Source organism: Mandrillus leucophaeus, unplaced genomic scaffold, assembly GCF_000951045.1.
Source record: "Mandrillus leucophaeus isolate KB7577 unplaced genomic scaffold, Mleu.le_1.0 Scaffold5, whole genome shotgun sequence".
Lineage (NCBI taxonomy): Eukaryota > Metazoa > Chordata > Mammalia > Primates > Cercopithecidae > Mandrillus > Mandrillus leucophaeus.
Window position 1 is genome coordinate 12,236,470 of NW_012105364.1, and position 25,607 is coordinate 12,262,076.

Below are 25,607 nucleotides of genomic sequence, written 5' to 3' on the forward strand. Positions count from 1 at the left end.
TCAGTGAATGTGATCAAAGAAAGCAGGGTTTCCTTGAAAAACCAGAGGAGCAAATGGTCTTTGATTTTTCATGAAAACTCTTGGGTTTATCTCTTCGTGTTAATTGTGATAGTAAAACAGTAAAAAATGAGATTTGAGTTTAACTTGTGTTGGTCGATATAGGGCAGTGAGTGAAGGTGACGGGCTGGAAAAATATTAATCCAAGTTGGTTATTTAACATCTGCTTTATTTGGAGGAGGACACTATTGAAGCCACCTGCTCAGAACAATGAAATTCTTCAGTTACATTATGGTTTATCGCCGATTTCTCCTCGTGGTTCTCACTGTGTTGGTTTTACTGCCTCTGCCCATCGTCCTCCACACCAAGGTGAGTGAAATTGGAGAACAGACTAGTGGATTTCCTGACTTATTTAATTGTCCTTTATTAAAACTGTTTGCTGTTTAACTGCCTGGCTCAGAGCTGAATGAGTGTTGACGCTTCATGCCTAAAGTCAGGATGGTTGTACATGATGCTTTGTCCATTTTCTCCCTTTGTAATAATTAACATTGGTTGATTCTTAGTATGATTAAACATAATTAAATAGAGTATTCAACCAGAATTGTTCTCTGCCTACCAGCTAGATGAGAGGAAGAACAAAAGAAGCACAACCTTTGAGATTTTGCAGTTCAAGTTGTCATTCTCCAGGGAGCATGCAGGGCTAGTGCAATCCCGTCCCCTGAGAATAGGCAGCAAAGCAATTGCTGGGGACAGAGGTGGAAGAACAAGGGAAATCCTAGGTCCAGCACAGACTAATTTACTTGTCAGCTCTGTGGCTTGGTCACAGAACTTCCTGGAAATTAGTTTCCTTGTGGGAAAAGAAGACATTGAAAGCATAGAGTAATTTCCCTTGGTCAATCAGAAAATCTAATAAAGCGTTGTACCATGTTCTGATAATTTCAGGTTTTATTTCATTGTGGTGTACTTGTAAGCATTTTTCTGTTTGATTTTTAAGAGTAGTCAGGGTATTAAGTCCAGAACAATAAGCTCAAGCATGTTTAATTTCTTGGGAAAATGATTTGAATCAGCAAACATTTAACGAGCACCTTCTCAGTGTCAGGCACAAATGTCACTTGGTAGTAAGAGGACAGGCTTTGGAGCCAAATTCTCTGCTTCAGGTCCCAGATTTACCACTTACAAACTGTGTCACCTGGGCATGCTACTTAATGTCTCTGTGCTTCTGTTTTCTCATATGAAAGATGGGGACAGTAGCAGGCTTGTTGTGAGAATGAAATGAAGAAACGCTCATCCAACACTTGGAGCAGTGCCTGACACACAGTAAGAGTGCAGTGCCAGTCTCCCTGGGTGTGTTGACTCCACAGGTGGGGCAATTCCCAGCACTCCATTATACACAGTCCCTCCTCTTAGTGGGAAAGAACACTGCTGATGCTCTCCTCTAACAGGTACTCATCAAGGTTACACCAGTCTGGGTTATAATAGAATCATATTAACTATAATATGGTGGTCCCTCCAGCCTCGGTCAGAAATCTTTGCCAGTGATCTTGCGACCTCTGAAGGGAATTCATGTGAGCTAATAAAGTCCTTTTGGACACTGTCAAGGCCTCCTCTACCTGCAAAGCTGGAGAAGGGACTGGCCCCTGCTGTGGCATCCATGGGTTGTCTCCCACCAGGTGCAATCTTCCAGCTGCAGCATTCTTGGCTGGGTCTCTCCTTGTGCTGAGGTCTCACAGAGCTACATGGAAGGAAGGGAAAAATTCCCCACCCCTTTTGGTCCAAAGTTCTTCTAAGCCCTCAAATTCTTACAGAATTTATAAATAATAATAATAACTAAAAGACCTAGTCAGCTGTTTTTGGCTTTGTTGGTTTTGTTTTTCAAATTCTGTGTGACTAACCCTTTCCTTCCCACCCTGTTACTCCCACCCCTGGCTACTTGTGAGGCCTCCTATATGAATCTCTGGCAGTCCCATCAGATGACAAACTTCAGCACAGAAATAGGGCTCTATTCTGAATTCTCACCCCACTTCCCTGCCAACATTATGATCTTCACTTTACAACTCTCCTGGTCCCATGAGTCCTCTAGATTTGGCTGAATCCTGTCATGACCATATCCTGGTTCATACCTGGATCTCTGCTATATTTTAATATTTTTGAGTTAGTCTCAGCATAGGTTCTTACTTATGGCAGAGAAAGTAGGAAATTAAACTAGTCAAGACAAATTTAGGTCATGACTACATATCATCTGTGCTGATCTTTTGACGTATAAATGCATGACAATTTGATTATCCTCCATAATTTTCAGAGAAATGAATATAAACTCTTTGAAAAACAAAATGAGTAAATAAATCAAAAGCAATCATTTCAGTACATGATTCATTAACTGGGAAGTGTATTATTTTTAAGAAATGCGGCCACTGGTTATTTTTTCCAAGGTGCTATGACGAAAGAACATTAGGTTCATGCAGGAACCAGGTGTCTGGCACCAAGTTGCATCTGGTGAGCTGGGTTCCTCTTTCCTTTCCTCCTAATCAACTCATTTGTTAAAACTCAATTAATGTTAATGGAGGATTTATTCCTAGTATAATAACATGATTTTATTTGTTGGCCACTTTAAACATATATTTAGTCATTCAATAAACTGCTAATTAAACTGAAAGAGTATTATTTTAACTGTTGCTTACAATGAAAGGAAATTTTTTTGTTAAAGAATGTAGGCCTTTGGAGGGTATAAAATTTAAGGAAACGTTTACTTTAACATAAATGCAAGTCAATTTACTGTTAACTTTTAGGTTACCAAACTGGAGGAGCCTACGCTTCTAAAGATACAATATTAGATTAACTAAAACATTCAACGGAAACAAAAATCCAAGCTTCTCTTTCAAAACCACAATAAATCTACAGGATATAGAGCCAATAAACAATGAATTATTGACTAATTTCTTTCCTTCATTTTCCTACTGGTTATTGAGTTGTTCAATAGACTGGCCTTAACTTCTGTCTTAATTCCATCTAAAGTCAAAAAAGTGTCATGAATGAAGAAAGACCCTAACTGGTTTTTCAATGTATTATTAACAGGGAAGGAGAATAGACTGATTTGCAGAGTCTGTTTCAGGCATTCTGCCAACTACTTTCCCCAAATTATCTAATTTAACCTCTATCATAAACCAATAAACGAGTACAAATGTGCTTCTCGTTTTACATTTGAGGGAATTGATGCTCAGAGACATGTAACTCACCAAAGGCCACCTACATGCTCCAGAAAGTAAATTTGAGCTTGGGTCCTGTCAGAACTCAGAATTCATGCTTTAAAAGTGATTTTGTTTTAGTCTTTTGTATATTTTTGAAGATTTACTCTCTCATGGCTTGTTAATCATGTATCAACAACACAGGCATTGCTGTTCATGAAAATGCTTTAGACAGGCCAAATGGATGAGTTATGTTTTAACCATTTCTTCAATTGACCTCATGATACACAACGTCATTAAGGTAGAAAGTTGCAGTGATTCTAACCACTGAAGATAGGCTTATGAGAACTGAAGCTATAAAGGATATCACTTGCTGGGTGCCCCAGAGCCCCAGTTATTTAAGCCGGTCAATCAGTTTGTCAGGATACGGTGCCCCTTTTCTCCATACTTGGGTACAAATTAGAAATAGAGACAAAAACAGGCAAGCAGCTTGCAAAAATCTGGTTACGTAGATTTTTCCAACCAACTTTTGTCTGACTCTAGAGCCAATGATGTTAATCACAACTTAGTATCTGTGTCTTTATAGCTTCCATGGTCATAATAAATATATTCCTAGTACATTGGTGTGAATCTCACTTTGCTAATGAAATTCCATTTTCTTATTGATTTACACTGAGCATCAGAAATTCTTTTTGTCTCCTAAACATAATGGTAATCTCAGTCCTTACCCAATTAGTAGTTAATGATCAGTAAACAAGTCTGGAGTGTAATTGCTTTTTATTTGAATGAAATAATCACACTGAGTTTTTCTCATTTTGGAGAGAAATTTCTTTAAATATTTGCAGTTAAAATCTTGGTAAAACTGGTCTTGTATACCTGGTATAATTTCAGTAATATTCTCTGTGGAACTTTGTTCTTTTTTGACTATTTTGTTAATTTTTACTCTTTTCAGCAGTCAATACTATTTCCTTACTTATTTTTCCAGTTATTGGATTATCTTTGTATTTTTATTCATGAAACAAAAAGAAGACCAGATTTGTTAGAAGAGAGGAAAATCAAACAACAATATATTATATTTGTAGAGTGCAATTCTTCCAGGTACACCTACTCCATCTAGCTTACTCATTAATCAGGACCCCTTTTTAAGATCAGGAGACAAGGAAACAACCACACATGTACTGAGCAGCATTTCTTAGTTGATGGGTTGTAAAACCAGTACCAAATTTTAATTCTTTCTTCAGAAAATATTTTTGATTTCTCTAGAAAATATTTTATATTCTAACTTTGAAAGTCATGATATATTCACTTGAAGCATCATGACTTTCAAAGTGAGAATAGAAATAATAATAAATAAACAAAATGATACATAATGACAGACTTATGTTGCTAGACATAAAAATAAAATAAACAGATGGGAGAAATATTATTGTAAGGAAATATAAACTTTAAAAAGTGAAGCATCCCCTAGAAGGAGGAAGTGGTAGGTTGAGAAGTTTGTCAAAGAAAATGAAAATGAGTGGGAGATAATTTAAAAAGACTATAAGTGAAAGAAGAGGGAGGAGAGAATTCTAAGAAAACAAATAAGTTTTAAAGGGCCAAATAAAATAATTAAATATATTAACGGAAATAAGTGATACTGTTTTAAATGTTGGCATAAAAATATTGTAGGGATTTAAGATAAAGAAGAAAATTCTATAAAGTGCAAGTAAGTGAATATTTTGGACACCAAAGAGTGAAGAAATGATGAAGAACAAGAAAAAAATAGAAATCATGCTAATAGCAATGTGGTAGCTCAACAAAATCAGAAAATCCAATTTTGATAATATATTTTTATTTCACAAATATTTTGCAAGAACTTTCCCAGCCCAAAGTGTTGTGCCAGATTAACTGTGTGATATAAGCAGAAGTTTAAAATGTTTCTGTCTTTAAGTAGCTTGCAGAATTACTGGGAAGTCATTGTATAGTATGACAAACATTAATGGCAAAAGAAGGTTGTATGTAAACGCATGCCAAATAATTTAAAGAAATCATTTGGGTTATGAAGGTGTAATTAAAAAGTGGATAAACCACTAAGGATTCATCATCCTCCAGCCTCTCTGTTCCCCTAACCACATGCAGTCCCACTTGCCCACAACCTGCTGCTCCTTCTGTTTTCTTTATGTCAGAGAACGCCACTACCCTTCACTCCATTCACAGGCTTGAAAGCTGTGTGTCATCTCAGATGCTTCAAATATCCACAAGCCCCCATCACTAATATGGTGTTTCATCTCCTTAATCTAAATCCTCCCAAATCTGCCCTCTCAATCTCATCTTCTCCTCTCTTTCCTTTCCTGTTGGCACTGCTTTCCTTGAAGCTGTCTTTATCTCTTTATTCCATAGACCATTTGTTTTTTACACACTTTCTCCTACAGTCTCTGGCCAGAGTACTATTTTTTAAATGCCAACTCAGTCCTATTGTGAAAAATCAAAATTCTTCAATGGTTCCCTTTTGCCTATAATGGAAAAATATCTAAACAAAAGATTGGTATGCTGATGGATACTTATGACTTTTCATTTATTTGTCCTAAATGCCTCCACCACACAGTCCCCAATATCTATCTCCCACATTTGCATTTTCCTCTTTAACAATACTTCACTATTTGCAGTTTCTAGAATACCTGTGATTATTCTTGTCTCTCCGCCTTCACATATGCTGTATCCTCCTCCTAGAATGCCCTCTCCTCTTGCCTTGTGCTTCCTGGGAAGGAAGGCTCAGGCTGTGATGTAAATGGAAGATCATCCTCAATGCTCTCATTGCATCATGGATACATTGGCCCCCATTACAGTGTGTCTTCCATTTTGCTTTATCTTTGTCTCTCTCTCCAGACTGTAAATATCTCAGGAACATGGAGTATAGTGTTTAAATTTCTGTCTCCTCCAGCACCAAACCCAGTGCCTGTCACATAGTAGATAGTTAATAACTGTGTTGGGTGAATGGATGATCTTGCATGGCAGAAGGATGTAAGGCTTTGGACCTGGTAGGAAGGAGAAAATGCAGGAGAAAGAGGTTGATGAAAGGAAGGAACTTCGATAGAGTGAAAATAATGATGAAAGGACAGAACAAGAAGAATGTAGGTGTAACCAGAGGCTGTCCCTTCCGCAAAGCTCTTTCTTCCTCCCATAGTATGTTTTATACCTTGTTTGGTAACAATAATAAATGTGGATGCCCACTGTGAGCCTCATGGTGACAATTAGAAATAGTCATCCCCAATTTACAGAAGAACAGAAACTTGGAGAGGTCAAGAAATGTGCTCAAAGTCACACAGTCCACAAAGGGAGCAAGAGGATTTAAATACAAATCTGTCTGACTTCCAAGCCCATGATGTCATTGCTTATTTAATGATATTTATATCAGATCTTTAAAAGCTGTGCTCAGATTGCCTTACATCATTGTTCATGCATTTGCAATCACGAAAGCACATGTTGAGGTGATGCCTCTCTCAGCCTGGATCATGAAGTAACCTCTACCCATGATGGACAAATAGTATGAGTAAGAAATAATTGGTTGTTTTAGACTGCTGAGATTTTGGAACTTTTGCCACAGCATAGCTTATCCTGTCCTGATTAACATAGCATATTCTGAAACATTCCCCAAGTGACTCAGACATGCTACCCTTGGCTCACTTTTTTTTATTTATAAAATGAGCAAGGCTCTTTTTAAAAAGTTCCAAATGTTCCCCAGATTCACCTGAGATACTTGTGTAAAGTCACAAACTCTTAATGTGAAGTGTAGGATGCTGCACGTTGAACAAACTCCCCAGGTGATTCTGGAGCAGGTAGTTCATGGATTGCATTTTGATCATATCCAAATGTATAGTCAGGTTGGAGAGCTGATTATTTCTGTATCTTTTTCCAGTTCCACTGTGTAAAGAGTACAAAAACAATGTGTCTCAGGTGCCGGTTAGGTGTGGAGGTTGAGTGGAAAGGAGGAACTAAAAATTTCCCAATAACTGGTATAGTGGGCCATCAATTGGTTTTCTCTGCTATCCATTTTGGCTAAAAACAAACAAACAAAAAGAAAATAAAAAAAAGCTAGTTATTTCTCCTTGACTTTGTAGTTGAGCTTATTTTTACTCTGCATCTTCCAAAATGAAGATATTTTAAAGCACTTTAAACTTTGCAATTAATATAAATTGAGTCTTTTTATCACTGCTGCAGTAGGGGTAGGAATACCAAGAACCATACAAAGCCCTTCACAGGCTCTGTCAAATAATAATGGTGTTTTTCTTGTAGCACAGAGATTTAGAATGCATGATTTTTCTCCTTTTTTAATTGCTTTGTGTTCTTTTTAGAAAATCGATTGCGGTGATTGAGGTCTGTGATTGGCTCTGCTTTTCTCACGCTGTGCTGAGAAGAGATCATACCCACATACGTACTAATTCATCAGCCAAATTACTCCCTAATATCAGTCAGTATGTCATTTAAAGAAGCAGAAGAGATGAAAAAACTATATTTTAAAGCCAACTTATATTCTAATTCCATGTGGGGCTATAATTTAAAAGAGAACCACGGTGATTTTTAAATATAATCAGCCACATTTTCTAAGATAACTTGACAGTCAGAACTTTGTGTGGAGGAAAAAGTCATTATCCAAATTGCCTAGTCATAGCTTTCTTTGCCTTTTTCACCCCTTCAGCAAGTGCCCTAGCTGTGCACTTGAGGTGGTTAAGATGAGATATGACTTTGATATTGTTAATTGGGGGCTGGGTAAGTGGGAATGTCTGTGATGGAGGATTTCACCTATGCGGGTAGACATTTTAGTTCCAATGCTGTTTGTTGGCAAGAGAGATGAGGGCTGCAGGAAAACTGTAAACATATTCACCCACTGGGGCAGGAGGCAAAATATCCAGTTCCAGGAAAGGAGGGGAGAACAGAGAAAAGGGAACAAGACAAAGAGAAAGAAGTTTCTATGCTAAGGAACTTTATGCCTAAGATATAGATTTAGTGTTTTATAAGATATATAAATACAAACAATATTAGAAAGAAGAGAAAGAAGAACCTTACTCACTCAGAAATATTACTGACCATATACTGTATGCCAAGTACTGCTTTAAATGTTGGGAACAGGGTAGTAAATTTTAAAAATATATACTATAATAGAGTTTATACGTGGACAAATCTCAACTCTACCACACGCTAGCAATGTGATCGTTGAACCTTAGTTCAGCATGGAATTACACTATGTACCCCAAAGAATCTTGGCGGGGGTTAAATAAAACGTCACATGGAGTGCCAAGTGTTGTATCTGACACATGATAAGCATTCATAAGTATTACTTGCCCATACTATAGTCATAAGTCAGAGAACAGATTTATCTGTCTACTTACCAAATATTTTCACATCTTAAATAAGTTTTTCTATATATAAAGTCTATGATTAACAGTCTAGAAGAGGTTTTAGACAATTAGGATCCTCCCTTCCCAAGCTCCTTCTCCACTGGAAACACAAAGCAAATAAAGATCTCTGTAGATCAGGATGAGAAGGAAGAGCAAACAAGTGGCATGAAGGTGGAAAACTGTGGTTGAAAGCACTCCCATGACATTCAGAGGCCAGAGCCAGGTTAAATGCCAGAAACTAAGGGCTGGAACATGGTTTTCTCAAACCTGTGAAAGACAGAAAGAGCTGGATTGACCGCTGGCTGTGGTGGCTCACAGGAAGCAAACACTGCCCAGCTTCCCAGCCAAGACATCACCCATACTACCCAACTCAGCTAGATGACTGGATCCATGCTATGCTGGCAAGAGAAGAACTCTAGGGTGTCAAGATAAGACACATATGAACCAGGAACTAGGAACTGACTGGAAGAAACTGTAAAAGTGCTAGATGAGAAACAAGGAGTGCAGAAAAAGAAAACACAAGAATAAAGCTACCACTCAGAATAAATTTGAAAATAAAATTTCAAAATACAATAAGACACTAGAGAAAGACTGACAAAATCTGCTCAGAAGAAATGAAAATAATAGGGAAATCAACAAGTTAGAAAAGGAAAAATCCAAAAAAAAAGAGAAACAAATTATTTTTCAAAATATAAAGCAAAAACAGGAGAGTAAAAATAAGTCTAGTTAGATATCCTGGAATTTTGACACTGAGATTTAAAAAACAAACAAAACCCTCAATAGATGTGTCACGTTTGAGGCACCTGGGTGGTCCTAGTTAACCAGCTTCCCGAGGGGCAACTTCTCCTTTTTCATTTGAGTCATGTCAAAGATGAGTCTTAGACACTCTAATGGTCAACAGCTCATTCTCAACAGCTTCTCCTTTTTCGTTTGGTTAATGTCAAATATGAGTCTTAGACAGCTTATTCTAATGCTCAACAACTTATTCTGACTTTCCCAAGATGAAGATGAAGAACAGGCCAGTGGCATGGGCCAGATGCAGTCAGATGACTGACTGACCAGGAGGGCCTCCGTCCAGTGACCAGTCTCAGAATTTAAAGGACACTTCCCCTTTACTTAGCTTGTATTCAGCCCAGGTGAGTCACCAGGCATTTCTTTCATAAAGGGAGTTTAAACAATTCTTGAAAGAGTAAGTCTTTTTTGTTTATGAAAGTTGCATCCGAGGTAGCCTTGTCTCCTGGAAATTCCCAGGCCAAGGTTGGAAATCCCCAAGCCAGGTTGCATCACATTGCTAAGTGACACTTAGTGTCAACCCTACTATGTGACATACTGCTAAGTGACATGTAGTTATCAGCAAGATGCCTGAATAAGCCTTATGGCTATCATTAATCTTATAACCAAGGTATGTCTCTTATAGTATACTACAAGATGAAATAAACTTTAAACTGAGTATCCTTGAAGATATATTCAGTGAACTGAGAAAGAATACTAGGAATTTGCCAAAAATATCAGATAGAATATAAAAGAATATTTTAAAGTGAGAGAATCATTTGGAGAATGATTTCAGAGCCCCAACATATGTATAAAAGACATTACTGAAAATAAAACACTAGAAAATAAGTCATATTCAAAGTAAAAATTACTGAATTCTCCAGAATTTTTTTAAAAAGATGAGCTCTCAAATACATTTGTAAGTACAAACAACTTAATTAGATATTAGTCCATATTTAGGCACATCATGAATGAGATTTCAGATTAAAAATAATGTGATTTTTTTTAAAGCTTTCAAATAGAGAAGAAAAAGAGTCTCCAAAAGGATAATAATTAGATAAATTTTCATTTCAACAATAATGAAAACATCTAATAAATATATAACAGACTTTTCTAGAGAAATCTACAAAATATTATAGAAGAAATTTAATAGACACCTGAAAGAATAGAGAAGTTCATAGATAAAAATATTTAAAGCTGTGTCTTACTCCATAGATTCTGTGTAATTTGAATGAAAATTTGAACAAAATTTTTACAACTTGAGATAGTAATTTTAAAATTCAAAAGAAAGAATGAAAATCTAACACTTTTAAGGCAATTTGAAAAACATATAAGATGAACGAGTTGTTATAAAGATTGTAAACCTTATTGAAAAGTTAGAAATGTTGAAAGAGCATAATTCTGCAAGAACTGATTTTTAGAAGGAAGCAGTGGGAGAGGGAGAGGACAAAATAAAGAGACCAGAAGCTTGTGTGTCTGCATTTGAGAACTTCAGCATAGAAAATAGGTAGCAACATGAATTACTAGGCAAAAGATGAGCTCATTCAATTTAAAAAGCATGGCACTTTGGCTATTCATTTTGAGGAAAAAAATGTGTTAGATTCCTATACAAAAAATTAAAGCTCTACACTTGAAAAGAATTTAATCTTAGAAAAAATATGGAAATATATAATACAGAAAGATTTTCTTACAAAATATGGTAAAAACATGAAACAACAGAAAAGAGTTTAAAAATCACTGTATTAAAATTAAAATCCTCCTGTCAATTAAAAATACAATAAAGCAAATTTCATAGATAAGCCAGAGACTAAGAAAAAATGTTTACAAATACATAGTTTATAGAGAAATAATATTAAGAATCTAAAAATAACGCCACAAATTCATGAGATAAAAGAAATAAATAACCCAACAGAAAAGTGAAAAAGAACTATAAATATAGAATTTGCAGAAGAGAAACAATTATGTTCAATAACTGTGAAAATACTTCACTGGTATTCAAGAACATGCAAATTAAATAAGAAGAACTTTTCATACCATCAGATTGTCAAATGAATAAATTAATCCAATATACCAAGGATGGTGAAATGGAACTTCTGAACATTGTTGGTGTTAATAGAAACTAGTATGACCATCTCAGATAGCTTCTTAGTTCATTTTTATACTGCTATAAAGAACTGGGTAATTCATAAAGAAATGAGGTTTAATTAACTCAGCATGGCTGGGAGGCCTCAGGAAACTTACAATAATGGTGGAAGGGGAAGTGAGGCATCTTCTTCACAAGGCAACAGGAAGGAGAAGTGCCAAATTAAAGGGGAAGGGCCCCGTATAAAACCATCAGATCTCATGAGAACTCACTCACTATTATGAGGACAGCATGGGGGAAACTATGCCCATGATTCAATTACCTCCACCTGGTTTCTCCCTTGACACATGGGTATTATGGAGATTACAATTCAAGATGAGATTCATGTGGGGACACAAAGTCTAACCATGTTAGATAGCAAATGGGCAATATCTAGTAAAGTTCAAATGGAGTCCTTCCCATTTGAAGTTCTGATGCTAGTTTTCCCCACTAGCTAAGACAATCTATTTTCCATAGACATGCATGTGGAGATAGGTACAAAGATGTCCATAGCCTTATAATAGTAAAAAATTGGGGAAAAATCCAAACAAACATCAATAGAAAAACAGAAAAATAAATGGTAAAATGTTCATAAAAAGGAATACTATATCTGTTTAAAATGAAGTAACAATAGATCTACATGTATCAACATGAATGTATTTGAAGTACATAAAATATTGAGTGAAAAAAGCAAGTTGCAAAGTGACATATAGGGTAAACCTTAATTTTAAAACCACGTGTTATTAATGTGTTAATGTCTGCATGTAGTATAATCACAAAAACATAAATGGAAAGGATACAAACCACATTCTAGACAGTGGTTAACTTTGGGAATGGTGGAGGAGAAGGAAATGAGGGAGTGGTCTTCAACTTTAACATCAGTCTTTAACTGAATATGGAATGTTTTATTTGTTTAAAAATAATTTAAGCAAATGTGGCAAAGTGTCAACATTTGTTAAATATGATAAGCTGTACAAATATGTTTGTTGCATATTTTTACTATGTTCTAAATATTTTATAATTTTGAAAATGCTTTTAAAGAATACATGCCAAAAAACTTCTAATACATATATTTTTTAATGCAAGGGACCAGGAACTGTCCATACTATAATAACTTCATGTCTCTAGTAGTGTGAGGAAATCTTATACTAGGAAAGAAGGAGCTGCTATGAATGAGCCAAAGAGGTGCAGTGTATACACACAGAGCAGGTATCCAGGGTTAAGCAACATGACATTTCATATGATCTAATGGAATTCCACCTGGTTTCTACACAACTGCCTCTGTCTGGCTAGGTGTGGCTTGTTTGCTGAACTTCTTGATGTTAACTGTTGGAAGTGATAAGAAGTACAGAGATTTTTAAGCAGAAAAGTAGTATTTTTGAGGAAGTCCTCTGGACTTTTTTTTCTCTCTTTTCTCTTTATTTTGAGAAGGAATCATGATTTTTTTTAAAAAAAAATTGTAAGGTCAGTGGTAGTCATAACTATAAATCATTACAGTCACGTCCTTCATGATAAATAAACAAGATAAAAGTACACATTATTTTTGTTGCTATTATTCAGTTTGAGAACTCACAATACTAAAATACTTCAGAACAAAATGTGATTAAAACATTTACTTGTTATGATTTCAGAGTAAGTTTTAATAAAGACATCAGATGTGTCAGCAACTTCCAGCAGAGTTGGGGGGGTAGGTTGTGGGGGAGGAAGGATTAACTCATACTCTTAATTGACAACTTGTCTTCTTTTATTGCTGTTTGACTGTTGTTATCTTGAGGAGGTAGTAGTGGTAGTGATTGTGTGTGATGGTGGTAAACAATTTGTGGTGGTTTTGTTTCTTAGGAGTAGGAGGTCTGTTAAGAAGGTGAAGAAAAAGAGGAAAGAGACAAAATTTGGAAGAAATTTACAAGAGACAAAGATAATATAGCTTGAAATAATGGGTCACTCTATGAATTTCTAGTGATGAAATGAAGCTACTTTATTTTCTGCCTCAAAGCCGGTCCTAAAATCAAATATCTAGGATCTCTTTTTAGTTGCAACACAGTTCCACAACTTCTGAGTAGTTTTCTTCTTCATCAGAAGAACTTGTCCACCAAAAATTACTCACCCTCATATTCTTTGTGTGCGTGTGTGAATAGATGTGAGTAACAGAAAAGAAGAAAATGGTTGTTTTCTTTTCTATCTCTTGTACTTTTCTTCTTTTTAGCAAGACTATTCACAGATCTTTGATTTTAAAGTGAACAAATAACCCTATATACTTTAATAGGATAGTTTTTAAAGAAAATACTTGGTATTGTGTTTGAATTGACCTTCTGCTATTTAATGCCTAAGGACTTTGAAGGGAAAGAATGCTTTCCTGCATTCTTTCACAACACCAAGCATGACCAAGAAAAAAATCACACAATAGAGAAAAGGAATTGTAGGAAGGAAGCATTCCTGGGATGAACCCAATAGGATGCTTGTTTAATTTATCAGCCAAAGAGGGACAATTTTGAAAATAAAAGGAAATACTAATGAGAAAGGAAACTTTACAACAACACTGTCCTGAGAAAATTGGAGCAGATGGCTATCCTGCCCATTAAAGAGCACTCAAACAATCCTAAAATTTGTATTGAAACAAAAGAACCCAAATAGTTAAAGCAATCTTGAACAAAAAGAACAAAGCTGAGGGGCATCACACTACCTGATTTCAAAATATACTGCAAAGCTACAGGAACCAAAGCAGCATGACAGTGGCATAAAAACAGACATGTGGACCAATTAAACCACAGAGAAACCAGAAATAAATCTGTACATTTACAGCCAACTGATTTTCAGCAAAGGTGCCAAGAACACACAATGGGAAAATAAGAGTCTCTTCAATAAATGGTGTTAGTAAAACTAAATATCCACATGCGGAAGAATGAAATCAGACCCATATTTCTCACTATATGCGAAAATCAACTCAAAATGAATTAAATAACTAAATATAAGACCAAAAGCTATGAAACTACTGGAATCCAAAACAGGGGAATAGCTCCATGACATTGGCCTAGACAATGATTTTTTGGATATGACCTCAAAAGCACAGGCAACAAAAGCAAAAATAGACAAATGGGATTACATTATACTAATAAAACTTCTTCACTACAGACAAAATCAAGAGTGAAAAGACAACCTAGAGATTAGGATAAAATATTTGCAAACTATTATTCTGATAACAGATTAATATCAAAAATATATAAGGAATTCAAACAACTCAATAGCAAGAAAGCAAATAACCCAATTGAAAAATGAGCAAAAAAATTTGAATGGACTTTTCAAAAGAAGACATACAAATGGCCAACAGGTACATGAAAAATTGCTCAACCTCACTCTTCTGAGAAATACAAACAAAAACCACAGTGAGATATTATCTCACCCTTGTTAGAATGGCTATTATAACAAGTGTTGGCCAGGATGTGAACACTGTTTGCAGAAATGTAACTTAGTACAGCCATTATGAAAAACAATATGGCATTCCTTCAAAAAATTAAAAATAGAACTACTGTATGATCCAGCAATGTCATTACTGGATACATATCCAAATGTATGTCGAGGAGCTATCTGCACTCCCATGTTTATTGCTGCACCAGTCACAATAGCCAAGATATGGAATCAACCTAAGTGTTTATCAACAGAAGAATGGATAAAGAAAATATGATATGTATATATATACACACACACAAAAAAAAAACACAAACACACACACACACACACACACACAGAGAGAGGATGGAATACTATTCAACCATAAAATGAAAAAAATCCTGTCATTTGTTATAACATGGATGAACCTGAAGGATATGTTAAGTGAAATAAGCCAGGAACAGAAAGACAAATAGCATGTGATCTCACTCATGTGGAATCTAAAAAAGTTGATCTCATAGAAGTGGAGAGTGAACTTGTGGTTTCCAGGGTCTGGGGAGATCAGGTGTCGGGGCTGAGGAGATACTGGTCAAAAGATAGCAGGAATAAGCTTGAGAGATTTATTATACAACATGGTGACTGTAGTTAATAACATTTTGTATTCTTGAAAAATGCTAAAAAGAGTGGATATAAAGTGTTCTCAGCACAAAGATAATAATGATGTGAGGGAATGCACATATTAATTAGCTAGACTTCGTCATTCCACTATGCATAGATACTTCAAAGCATCACGTTGTACATGATAAATACAGTACATACAATTTTACACGTCAATAAAAAAATAAGGTTTTAAAAAAAGAGCACTCAGAAGGGAGTAACTCTGTCTTCCTCCTTTTCCAGACCTTTGGTTTTCTTCAGATGTGAAAAAAGGGGACAATTTCCACAAATTATGGGAAGGCAGCTATCAAAGACAATGCAGATATGGTGCTTTAGCTAGCTGCAATTATAATCCACTGGGACTCCTATGAAAAAATACAAAATGTACATATGTGTGCAGGGTAAACTCCATGATGAGACATAAATTTGAACTGCAAATCAAAAGGTGGACAAGTTTTCCAAATGGGTTATACATTCAGGGATTCAGCTTAGGCAAAAGGAAACTACTTGGAAGCAAGCTTCTGGAACCAGATTTAAAGATGAAAGGGAAGGTCTGGAAAAGGGTATAGCCCAGTACTTCTCAAACTTTAGCCTAGATAAGAATAACCTTATGAGCTTGAAAATGCTGATTGATTTAGTGTGTCTGGGGAAGGGCTTGATGTCCTACATTCCTCACAAGTGCCCAGATTATGCTGACACTGCTAGTTCATCAACCTCACAGAGCAGCAGAGGGGAGAAGTCCAAATGCGCAATCTAAGTGTTGATTCTTGAATGACAAAGCAATATTTGAAAGGCAGAGCAAATAGGCAACCTTTTTCCTACCAGATATTTTACTAAAATGCTGACAAAAGCTGAGGATGTAAGAGAATAAGTGAATTAATATAGTAGTACTGTATAGAACTGAAAAAATACAAGTCAATCTCTAAAGGTGACCCTGGAGAACTGTTGCCATGGAAGAATATGATCCCAATGTTACCAAATATCTCAGTTTGCTAATAGAAGGAATTCAGACTTTACTTTTAACACTAAACCTGCTGATTTGTAAATCCTGACTCAAATTAAGCACAAAGACTTATAACATTGTGAATCAAATACAAAGAATTGCCTTGCTAGACTTGTCCATCAGCTTGCGACTGTTTCATCCAAATGATCAAACACGGTCAAAGGATCTAGAATGTGAGCACAGGCAGGCAGAAACCAGCACGTAAAGGATCTGGGGGCTTGCTGGTATACCAACTGACTGAACACTATGAATTAGAGTTCAGAGAAAGGGATGCATTATGAGGAACAAGAATCAGAACTCAAATATCAAGAAAGTGTGTAAAGAAGATTCTTTGGATATAGAAAACTGATGTCAGGAGGTGTTGCGATAAGACATTATAGTCAGAGTTAAGGTGGATTTGAATGCAAAATGAGGATTCTTCAATTGTTTTCAATAAACAACTAAAAGTCACTGACTTTTGGTTGATTTAAGTCAGGACTGAGCTACTTAAAATATGGAAGGAGTCTGGGCCAGGTAATAATGTGATTCTTGAAATTTTGCTTTTTATTCTGTTGCCAAAGTTGTACCATCTGAGTGGACCATGACTCTCCACCCAAAGACCCATGTTGACATGGATGTTCAACACTTATGGCAGGGGGTGTATATGGTGAACAGAACCAGCTAGCACCTTGTATTCTATTTACTTTTTGATGTTTTAGCAGACCCTTATAGATTGGTGCTCCAGATAGTTGTCAGGGTGGCTAGACCTCTACTCTGGCTTTATGCAAGGGAGTGCCAAATGCAAAATGGATTCTTGGAAAGTGACCTGATATTGGAATAGTTTTGCCTACAGTGGAGGAAGTGGGTAGAGGGGCAGATTTGAGAGATATAATGATTGGGGAATAAATAGGATCAAGATAGTGGCTAGTTGTAACTAGAGAGCAAAATAAAAAGTGCTCCGTTTTATCTCTGCAACCTAGGTTCTTACAAGTATGATGGAAAACATAAAGTCATAAGAATGAACTTTCAGGCTACCCATGCATTCTCATTAAGAGAAAATGCACAACCTTTCTTCCATACTGGCATTTTTAATTAAGCTAGTATTCACAATTCTTTCTAGAGCTGTTTAGGAAGATCCAGTCAAGGCTCAGCTTTGTTTCGTTGTTTTATTGTTTATCAAGATGGTAGAAGCAGACTCTGTATGAAACTGTCAACATCAAAACACTTTTATTCTTTCTCCTTTAAATAGATAACACAATAAAGGTATTGCCTAATCCTGGCTTGTTAAGGGTATGTTAGAAATGCACTGGAAGTGTAGGGATGCTGGTCAAGTAAACCCCAAGCCCCAAGGACTCACCCTGAGCCAGGTGAATCAGAAAGCAGCAGTGCTAGACAAAAATAAAAGCCTAAATAAATAGCTTAATTCAACCTAAACAGCAGTTCTTGTAAATTTTTCAAATGCAATTCAGAATTTGCAGAGAGTAAGCAGTGTGAGAGCAAAATAGTGCCATTTGATAGCTGCTAACCTTTACTAAATACTTAGAACATTCCAGGTGATTTCATACCAAAATTATCTATATAAGTTAAATATAATGATAAAAGTTTGACCATCTCTTAACAATGCCCTAAAACAGGAAAATATACTTTTATATTAAGCAAAGCAACAGATCCTATTAAGAGTAGCATTCAGGCTCATCCATGCCACACAACTTGTCATGTCTTTTCTCTGAGACGCAGTACTGCAAAGGTTATTCCTAGGTTGGTTTTCTCCTTTTAGTTAGAAGGAGAGGAAGGCAGGAGTGCTTAGGTCCCACTCAACCAGACACTAAGGAATGCAGTTAGAAGGTAGGTTCCTGCCCCCAGGGGAAAGACTGTAACTTGACTATTTCTGTACTCCAGAAGTATGGGGGAGTGCATTTTACAGGCCAAATGAAGGTGAGTACAAACATCTATATACACTAATCTGAGCAAGAAGATGGACTAGATGATGTTGTCTATTTTGAGGGAAATGTGAAATAAATGTAATGAATGGGGATTTTTTTCTGTCTTTAGTTTTTTATGTTTATTAAATTTTGCTTCTTAGAACTTCTAAGAAATGAATATTTGGGGGCAACTCACAGATGCAGAGGTCTTCGGATCTTCTTACTTTCTCTGTGACATGGCTCTATTAAGCAAATATGTTTGTGTTTGAATGTTGACTTCTCCAGTCTCATGATATCACCTTTTGCTTTGCATTTGTTCTTACCAGGAAACAGAATGTGCCTACATACTCTTCGTGGTCGCCATATTTTGGCTTACAGAAGCATTGCCTCTGTCGGTAACAGCTTTGCTACCTAGTTTAATGTTCCCCATGTTGGGGATCATGCCTTCTAAGAAGGTAAGTCCTCTTGCCAAAGTCATAAGTTGATTCCCTGTTTTGTACTGAGATTTCCATTGAGAAACGTTATTTTTAGAGGGAGAAACCATCCCGTTGGTAAGGTTCCTTGTAAGTCCCCCAAACTTCCAACTATTTCTCCTCTCTGGCATTCTGCATGTGTGCCCACCTTCAAAGAACAAACACAAGCTGCAACTTCTTGATTCATACATGTCAGTAGGAGAAATGTATGTCCCCTCTTCTCTCACTGACATCTGTGCCTGGTGCCTCCCTCTCAAAAACAGGAAAATTTGTTGACATCCTCCATAAGCTTTTTATATTCAGCAGAATTCAGCCTCACGGTGTTGGAAAAACAATTTTGTTTTTAATGAAGAAAAAGTTTCCCTGTTTTCATTTCCAGAAACCCACCATTTACAAAGATAAAGCCAAACTAATTTTCATGTATAGCTCCAGGAGTTTATTCATGCTAAGAGGTGTTTATTGGTTCTATACAATCTAAGAGTACCCATCTGAAGAAAGTGGATTTGGTTTCCCAAATGCATTGAAAACAGTCTCCAGCCACCCAGAAAACAACTATCTAAACCACAGCTGAAACAGTCTCAAGAGAGATGTTAAGTTAGAGATGCCAGTCAGTGCAGTTTATCACCTTTGGACTTCCATCTTCTTCCTGGGTCTAACATTGCTCTCTTGCAGCTCACCCATCTTTCATTTTCTTTTTAACTAACCCTTGATTACATTTCTTCCTGTGAAAGGAATGGTTCCCTTCTTTATTTTCATGTCCTTCTTCCTGATTTTGGAGCCCCAGTCGATCTTTTTGCACTTTTTATCCTCTCCGCCCCTCTTTTCTACCTGGGTTTTCCCCTCCCACATAACTTTGAGTCTTTTCTATCTAATGACCATTGATTTGGAAGAGTGGCCAGGGCTGCACTTCAGTTCCTCTTGCCTCCAGGCTGACATTCTGCTGCCCCAAGAAATCTCAGAGCTATAATCTATTAAGCATCTTAAATGCCTCAACATGCTCTATGGCTTTCAATATCGGGAATTAAAAAAAGAAGGGGTTGATGAGTTGTTAAAAATAGGGTGTCAAATTTTTAACCCCTGTCCTACAGGCTTGGATGGTTCTGTGTCCAGAGATAGGTATGTTTAAGAGTTATACATTTGTCTCTTATGGTTTATTAACAATAAAACTGACTAAATTGACTGTTAAAAAGAGGCTGAAGTAGAAGTGAGATTTACTGGACTCCTGGGGCATTTTTGTAACAAGCTGTTACAGGAAGAGACATACAAACATGAGAGGGAAGCAGGAGGAAAGAGTACCTGGGAAGGGCTAGCTTTGTAGGAGCTGCCGAGGATATATATGTCTGCCTCTTTCTGGTGTGTAAGGGCCTGACTAAAGGCAGCAAAATTGTAGGTGCCAATGGTAGTTTTGCATCACTCTGACTGCAGACACCAGCCCAGCAGTCCTTTATCCCCAGACTAATTTAACAGTCATAGAATCTTAGATTTGAAAGGGAATTCTTCTTGGTCACTTCTCCCCCATCCAACAGGGATCCCATCCAATATCTCTTACAGATGAGATCATTCAGAAAGTGTTTAAAGGCTTTCTGGATTATGGGCCTCTAATATCCCTTAAGGAGAGACACATTATTTTTGAATAATTTTAAGTCATAAATAACTCAGCTTTATTGAGCCCACATCTGAAACTCAGTAACAGACTCATTAAACTTATTTCTAACATGTAGAATTTCATAAACAAACCTCACTTTTTTGCATGACAGTGTTGCTTGAATTTGAAAACTAATATCATTTCCTCCTTATTTCTTCCCACCTTGAGTCTTAGTGGTTTCCAGACCTCAACTCCCATCCTCAAATCTGCCATTTCCAACTCCATCAACACCACCATCTTCTTTTTTCTTCCTGAAACTAACTCTAGTTTGTTAATGAGACTTAATAATTAAATGAGTTAATAAATGTAAATTTCATTACATAGTAAGTACTCCATATATGTTAGCCAATGGTATTATTTATACATTCACAAAAGTGAATAGATGATTCTAGAAATATTTGGAGTGTTGCAAAGGTAAATTAGCCCATCGTCTTACCTATGGCATTTCAGCCTAAGTTTGTTTTAAACTTTATGTGATTCTCTTCACCTTGTAAGTTTAACTGGAACTTGCAGCAAATCATAGTCCTCAGAACTTTTAGTGGAGAAAACTGTTCTTCAGAATTGCGATCCTTTTTCCCAACAGAGTAACTTACCTTTTCCTAATAAGTTAGCTGACCAAAGCTACAGTCTATTATGAATCAGCTAGAGATTTAGTCATAAGGCCTGAGCTTAGAATTTGACATTTGTTGCCGATTACTTGGAGGACCCTGATCATGTCCTTTAATAACTCTTTTTTTTATCATCTGTAAGTAGAATATGATAATGCTACATAACCCATTGTTGTCAAGATCAAATTAAATAATGTATGTTAAACAATGATACAAACTAAGTATCAAGCATTCTTATGAGGTTTAATATTCACAGTTAAAGTTTGTTTTGAGAGTTTTAAACTATAATTCCAGGCCACTGCAGCATCTTTGAATCTCAGATCTGTCACTGAGTAGGATACCATGTCATTAATGCCCTCATCTAAGTTTAGAGCCCTAAACACCTCTCTCTCTGGCCATCATAGTTATCACTTTACCTATTTTTTAAGCCAATCCTAAATACTGGTATCTTGCTGAGCCCATTACTATATTTGAAGAATATCAACAAATGTTAAACTTTTCTCATATTTGTTGAACTGAACCTGAAATGCTAAAGTATGTAGAGTATGTTCAATTTGATATTTCAAAACAAGCATTAATATTATTGTCATCAAAAATATTTATATATAAATTTTACATATATGAATGTGAAAATACACATGTACAGATATATATATATAAAAAATATATATATAATGTCATGTATTTTTCAGTGATTCAATAGATATTCACCTGGTAGTACCCTTCCAGGGATTTGGGAACGTACCAATGAATAAAAACAGGCAAAATATTTCCTATCTTTCTAGAGGAAAGGAGGCAATGAATAATATATCTGATAAATAGAAATATTATACAGTATAGTGAGCTAGAAAGGTAATTTTGTGCTATGGAAAAAATGCAACAGGATAATGGGGATCAGAGAGAGTGGTAATTTTAAATAAGGTGGTCACGTTAGACCTCCTTGAGATAGTGATACCTGAACAAAGACAGGAAATGAAGGAGTTAGCCATTTGAATATTTGGAGAATGACTATTGCAGAAGAGGTAACATCCAGTGCAAAGACCTTATTGCAGGTACATCTGCAGTGGAATTGGAAGAGAGTAACTAAAGAGGAGAATGATAGATTAGGTCAGGTAAGTAATGTAATGAGGCAATGGACCAGGCAGGGTCAAACTAGGCCATTGCAAGATTTTAACATTGAATAAAATGGGATCCTCTGAAGAGTTTTGAGCACAAAAGTTACATGATCAATTTAACTTTGATTTTAAAAAGGATAATTTGGGCTGCTGTGTTGAGAAACGAGACAGAAAGAAAGAGACAGTAGGTTATTGCAGTAGGTGAGAGACCATGGTAATTCAGACCAAGGGCAGTAATAGAGATATCGAATGTATCGTTGATAAAATGTGAAGATAAAATCAGCAAACTTTCCAGATTGATTAGATATGGCATATGGTTGGAAGAAAAGTGTCAAAGATGCCTCACAGCTTATCTGACAATTGGGAAAATGGAATTGCTATCAACTGAAATGGGAAGATGATGGGAAGTGCAGTCTTACTCTAGGAGAGGGGCTGATACCTAGAGTTCAGTGCTGGACAGATAAGTTTGAAATACTCAAGTGAAGATGTTGAGTAGGCAGTTGAATACAAAAGAGTCCAGAGTTCATGGGAGAGAGCTAATCTGCAGATATAAATCTGAGATTCATCAAAATATAGATGGTATTTAAAGCCCTAAGACTTGATAAGATCACTCGGGGAGTGAATGAAGATAGAAAAGCAAAGAGGAAAAAGAACTGACCTCTGCATAGCTACAAGACTAAGAGGTAAATGAGAAGAGAAAGCACTAGCCAACGAAACTAAGAAGAAAAGGTTATTGAGGTAGGAGGAGAACCAGGAGAGTGTGTGAGCCTGTAATCCAAGTGAAGCAAGTGTTTTGAAGATGAGGCAATGACTATGTGTGTCAAATCTGCTGATAAGTCAGTTAATGTGAAAACTAGTTATTGACTATTGGATTTAGCAAAACAACCTAATAATTAACAAAGCACCTTTTAAAAAATATTATATCATTTAATTCACAAAGTTGGTGTGAGGTAATATTTAACTTTTAGAACTATTTATTGATTTGTAGAAAGGTTGCTGAACCGGTAAATTACATAACTAAGAGAGAACTCAGGTACTCTGATTGCAAAAGTCCGTGTTTTTTGATGAAATCCTATTCTGAAACAGAAATATAACTATGTTTATCTTGCAAATAGATATCAAATATTATTAGAAATTTTATTTGACATATCAATTTTGCCTTGAGAATAGTTATATTTATCAGTGTAATTTACAAACCAACAGCACCTTCTTCTATTACCTCCTGGACAAGTAGGCCATAACAAACACATCTGCCTGTAGCTAATGTTTCTTCTCAAATATTCTGACTCTGATGAAAACCATAGAATAGGTACTACAATGAAAACAGAGAATGTGAAATTTTTTTCTGAAGTTTAACTAATTTTATTTGGACTGCAGGCTATAGTTTGTTTGCATGGTCTGTTGAGAAAACTGGCAAACTGTGGGCCTGAAGGCCAAATCAGCCTGCTGCCTAATTTTTAAAATAAACTTTTTATTAGAACAAATCCATAGTCATTCATTGACATACTGCCTTTGGCTATTTTGTGCCATGACAGAGTTGAATAATTACAGTGAAGACCATATGGCCAACAAAGTCTAGAATATTTATTGCTTGGCCCTCTACAATATGCTTACTCCTCATATAACCCAAATCAGTAACAACAAGAATGTCTCATAGTCCTGGACTTCTTCCTGTGTCTAATCATTTACTAATAATGGCTTGCTTCTATGTGTTTATTGTATTTTTAAGTCATTCTGCATTTATTCTTTCATTTCATTCTCAGAGTATTGGTGAATAGGGTATCTTAGCCCGTTCAGATTGCTATAACAAAATACATTAAGCTGGGTAAATGAACAACAGATATTTATTGCTCACAGTTCTGGAGGCTGGGAAGTCCAATATCATGGCACTGGCAGATTGGGTGTATAGTAAGGGCTTACTCTCTGCTGCATCCTCTCTGCTGCTCTCTGCTTGCTCTCTGCTGCATCCTCTCTGCTGCTCTCTACTTGCTCTCTGCTGCATCCTCTCTGCTGCTCTCTACTTGCTCTCTGCTGCATCTTGCTGCTGCATCCTCACATGATGGAAGGGGCAAGGGAGCTCTCTCAGGCCCCTTTTATAAAAGCACCAATTCCATTCATGAGGTTGGAGCAAACATGTTTGGCTCCTTTTAGGTGCCAACATATGAATTTGGGTGGTAGACACCAACATTTAGACCACAGCAGTCAATAGGGCTTATTTCCATGAGCCAAACTGCAAAAGAGATAAGGGAAAATGAAAACTTAAATATTTATTCATTTTTCAATAATAAACTCGAGGATCAGGTCCTGTAAGAAGATTTTCCAAATCCCTCTAGGAAAAAAATTATCACCCCACTTACTTTTAAAATCTGAATTATATTTTGGAGAGGTTTCATTCAAGCATCTATAATACTTTATTGCACTTTTTGTTAACTTGTTTTTTCTCATCTAATAGCTTGTAAGCTCCTTGAGTGTAGGGACTTATTAAATTTAACATCTATTGAGTGTCAATTTGTGCCAGGCACGTGCTAAGTCCATAAAAACAATTATTAATAAGATACATCTGGCCTTCAAAATACATCTAGTGTAATAAAGGGGATAAATAAATGGAAAAATTATCAATATATAAATTAAGAAGTACTATAAAAAGGGAGATATTATCTAATCCAGTTTAGGTTCCTAGGGAAGATATCTTAGAAGAATTGACATCTTCTATGAAGGAAGATTAGAAGTATCCAAGACAAGGGGAGAGGGTCATTCCAGGTTAAATTACAAGCAAGTGTTAAAGCACTTCTGTGTTTGGGGAACTAAATACATAGGAAGAAGTAGGGTGGAGTGGCAAAAAACTAAATTGGAGAGGTGAAATGGGACCAGATAATGAAGGGTCTTTTACGACATGTTGAAAATATTGGATTTGGTCTTTAAAACTATGTGAAGGTCTTAAAAACTATACTGAAGAAGTATAAGAAGGACAATTATGTGACCAGATTTACACTTTAGAAAAGGGGCTATGACCAATGGTATGGAGTGGATCAAAAGAGATCAATCATACAGCAGCCAAGTGAGAAATAGCGAGGAGCTTAATCAAGGTTGTCACTTATAAACAGAGAAAAAGGGACAAATTTTAAAGATATGAAGGACCTAGGAATAATAAGACTTATATTGGAAGGGAAAAAGGAATCATGGCTGACCTTTAGGTCCCTGTCTTGGGCAACATTTACATTAACCACAAAGGGAGAATGTGTTTGAAGGATGGGGAGTGAGAAGACGTATGTTGAATTGTAGGTGTTTGTGGGAAATTCAAATGGACATGAACAGTTGGACATATCAGTCTGAAACTCAGAAGACTTATCTGTGTGGAAATAAAGACCTCGGTG

General features: G+C 36.2%; 1 protein-coding gene across 1 annotated transcript in view; it reads left to right on the forward strand.

Moving 5' to 3' along the window:
• Window positions 1–224: 224 nt before the first annotated feature.
• Window positions 225–25,607, forward strand: part of SLC13A1 (solute carrier family 13 (sodium/sulfate symporter), member 1) — an 87,752-nt gene continuing 62,369 nt past the window's right edge. The window contains exons 1-2 of the mRNA XM_011995954.1: window positions 225–366; window positions 18,719–18,847. Coding sequence (XP_011851344.1) covers window positions 268–366; window positions 18,719–18,847 — 228 coding nt within the window. The 5' untranslated portion in view covers window positions 225–267. The remainder of the gene's footprint in view (window positions 367–18,718; window positions 18,848–25,607) is intronic.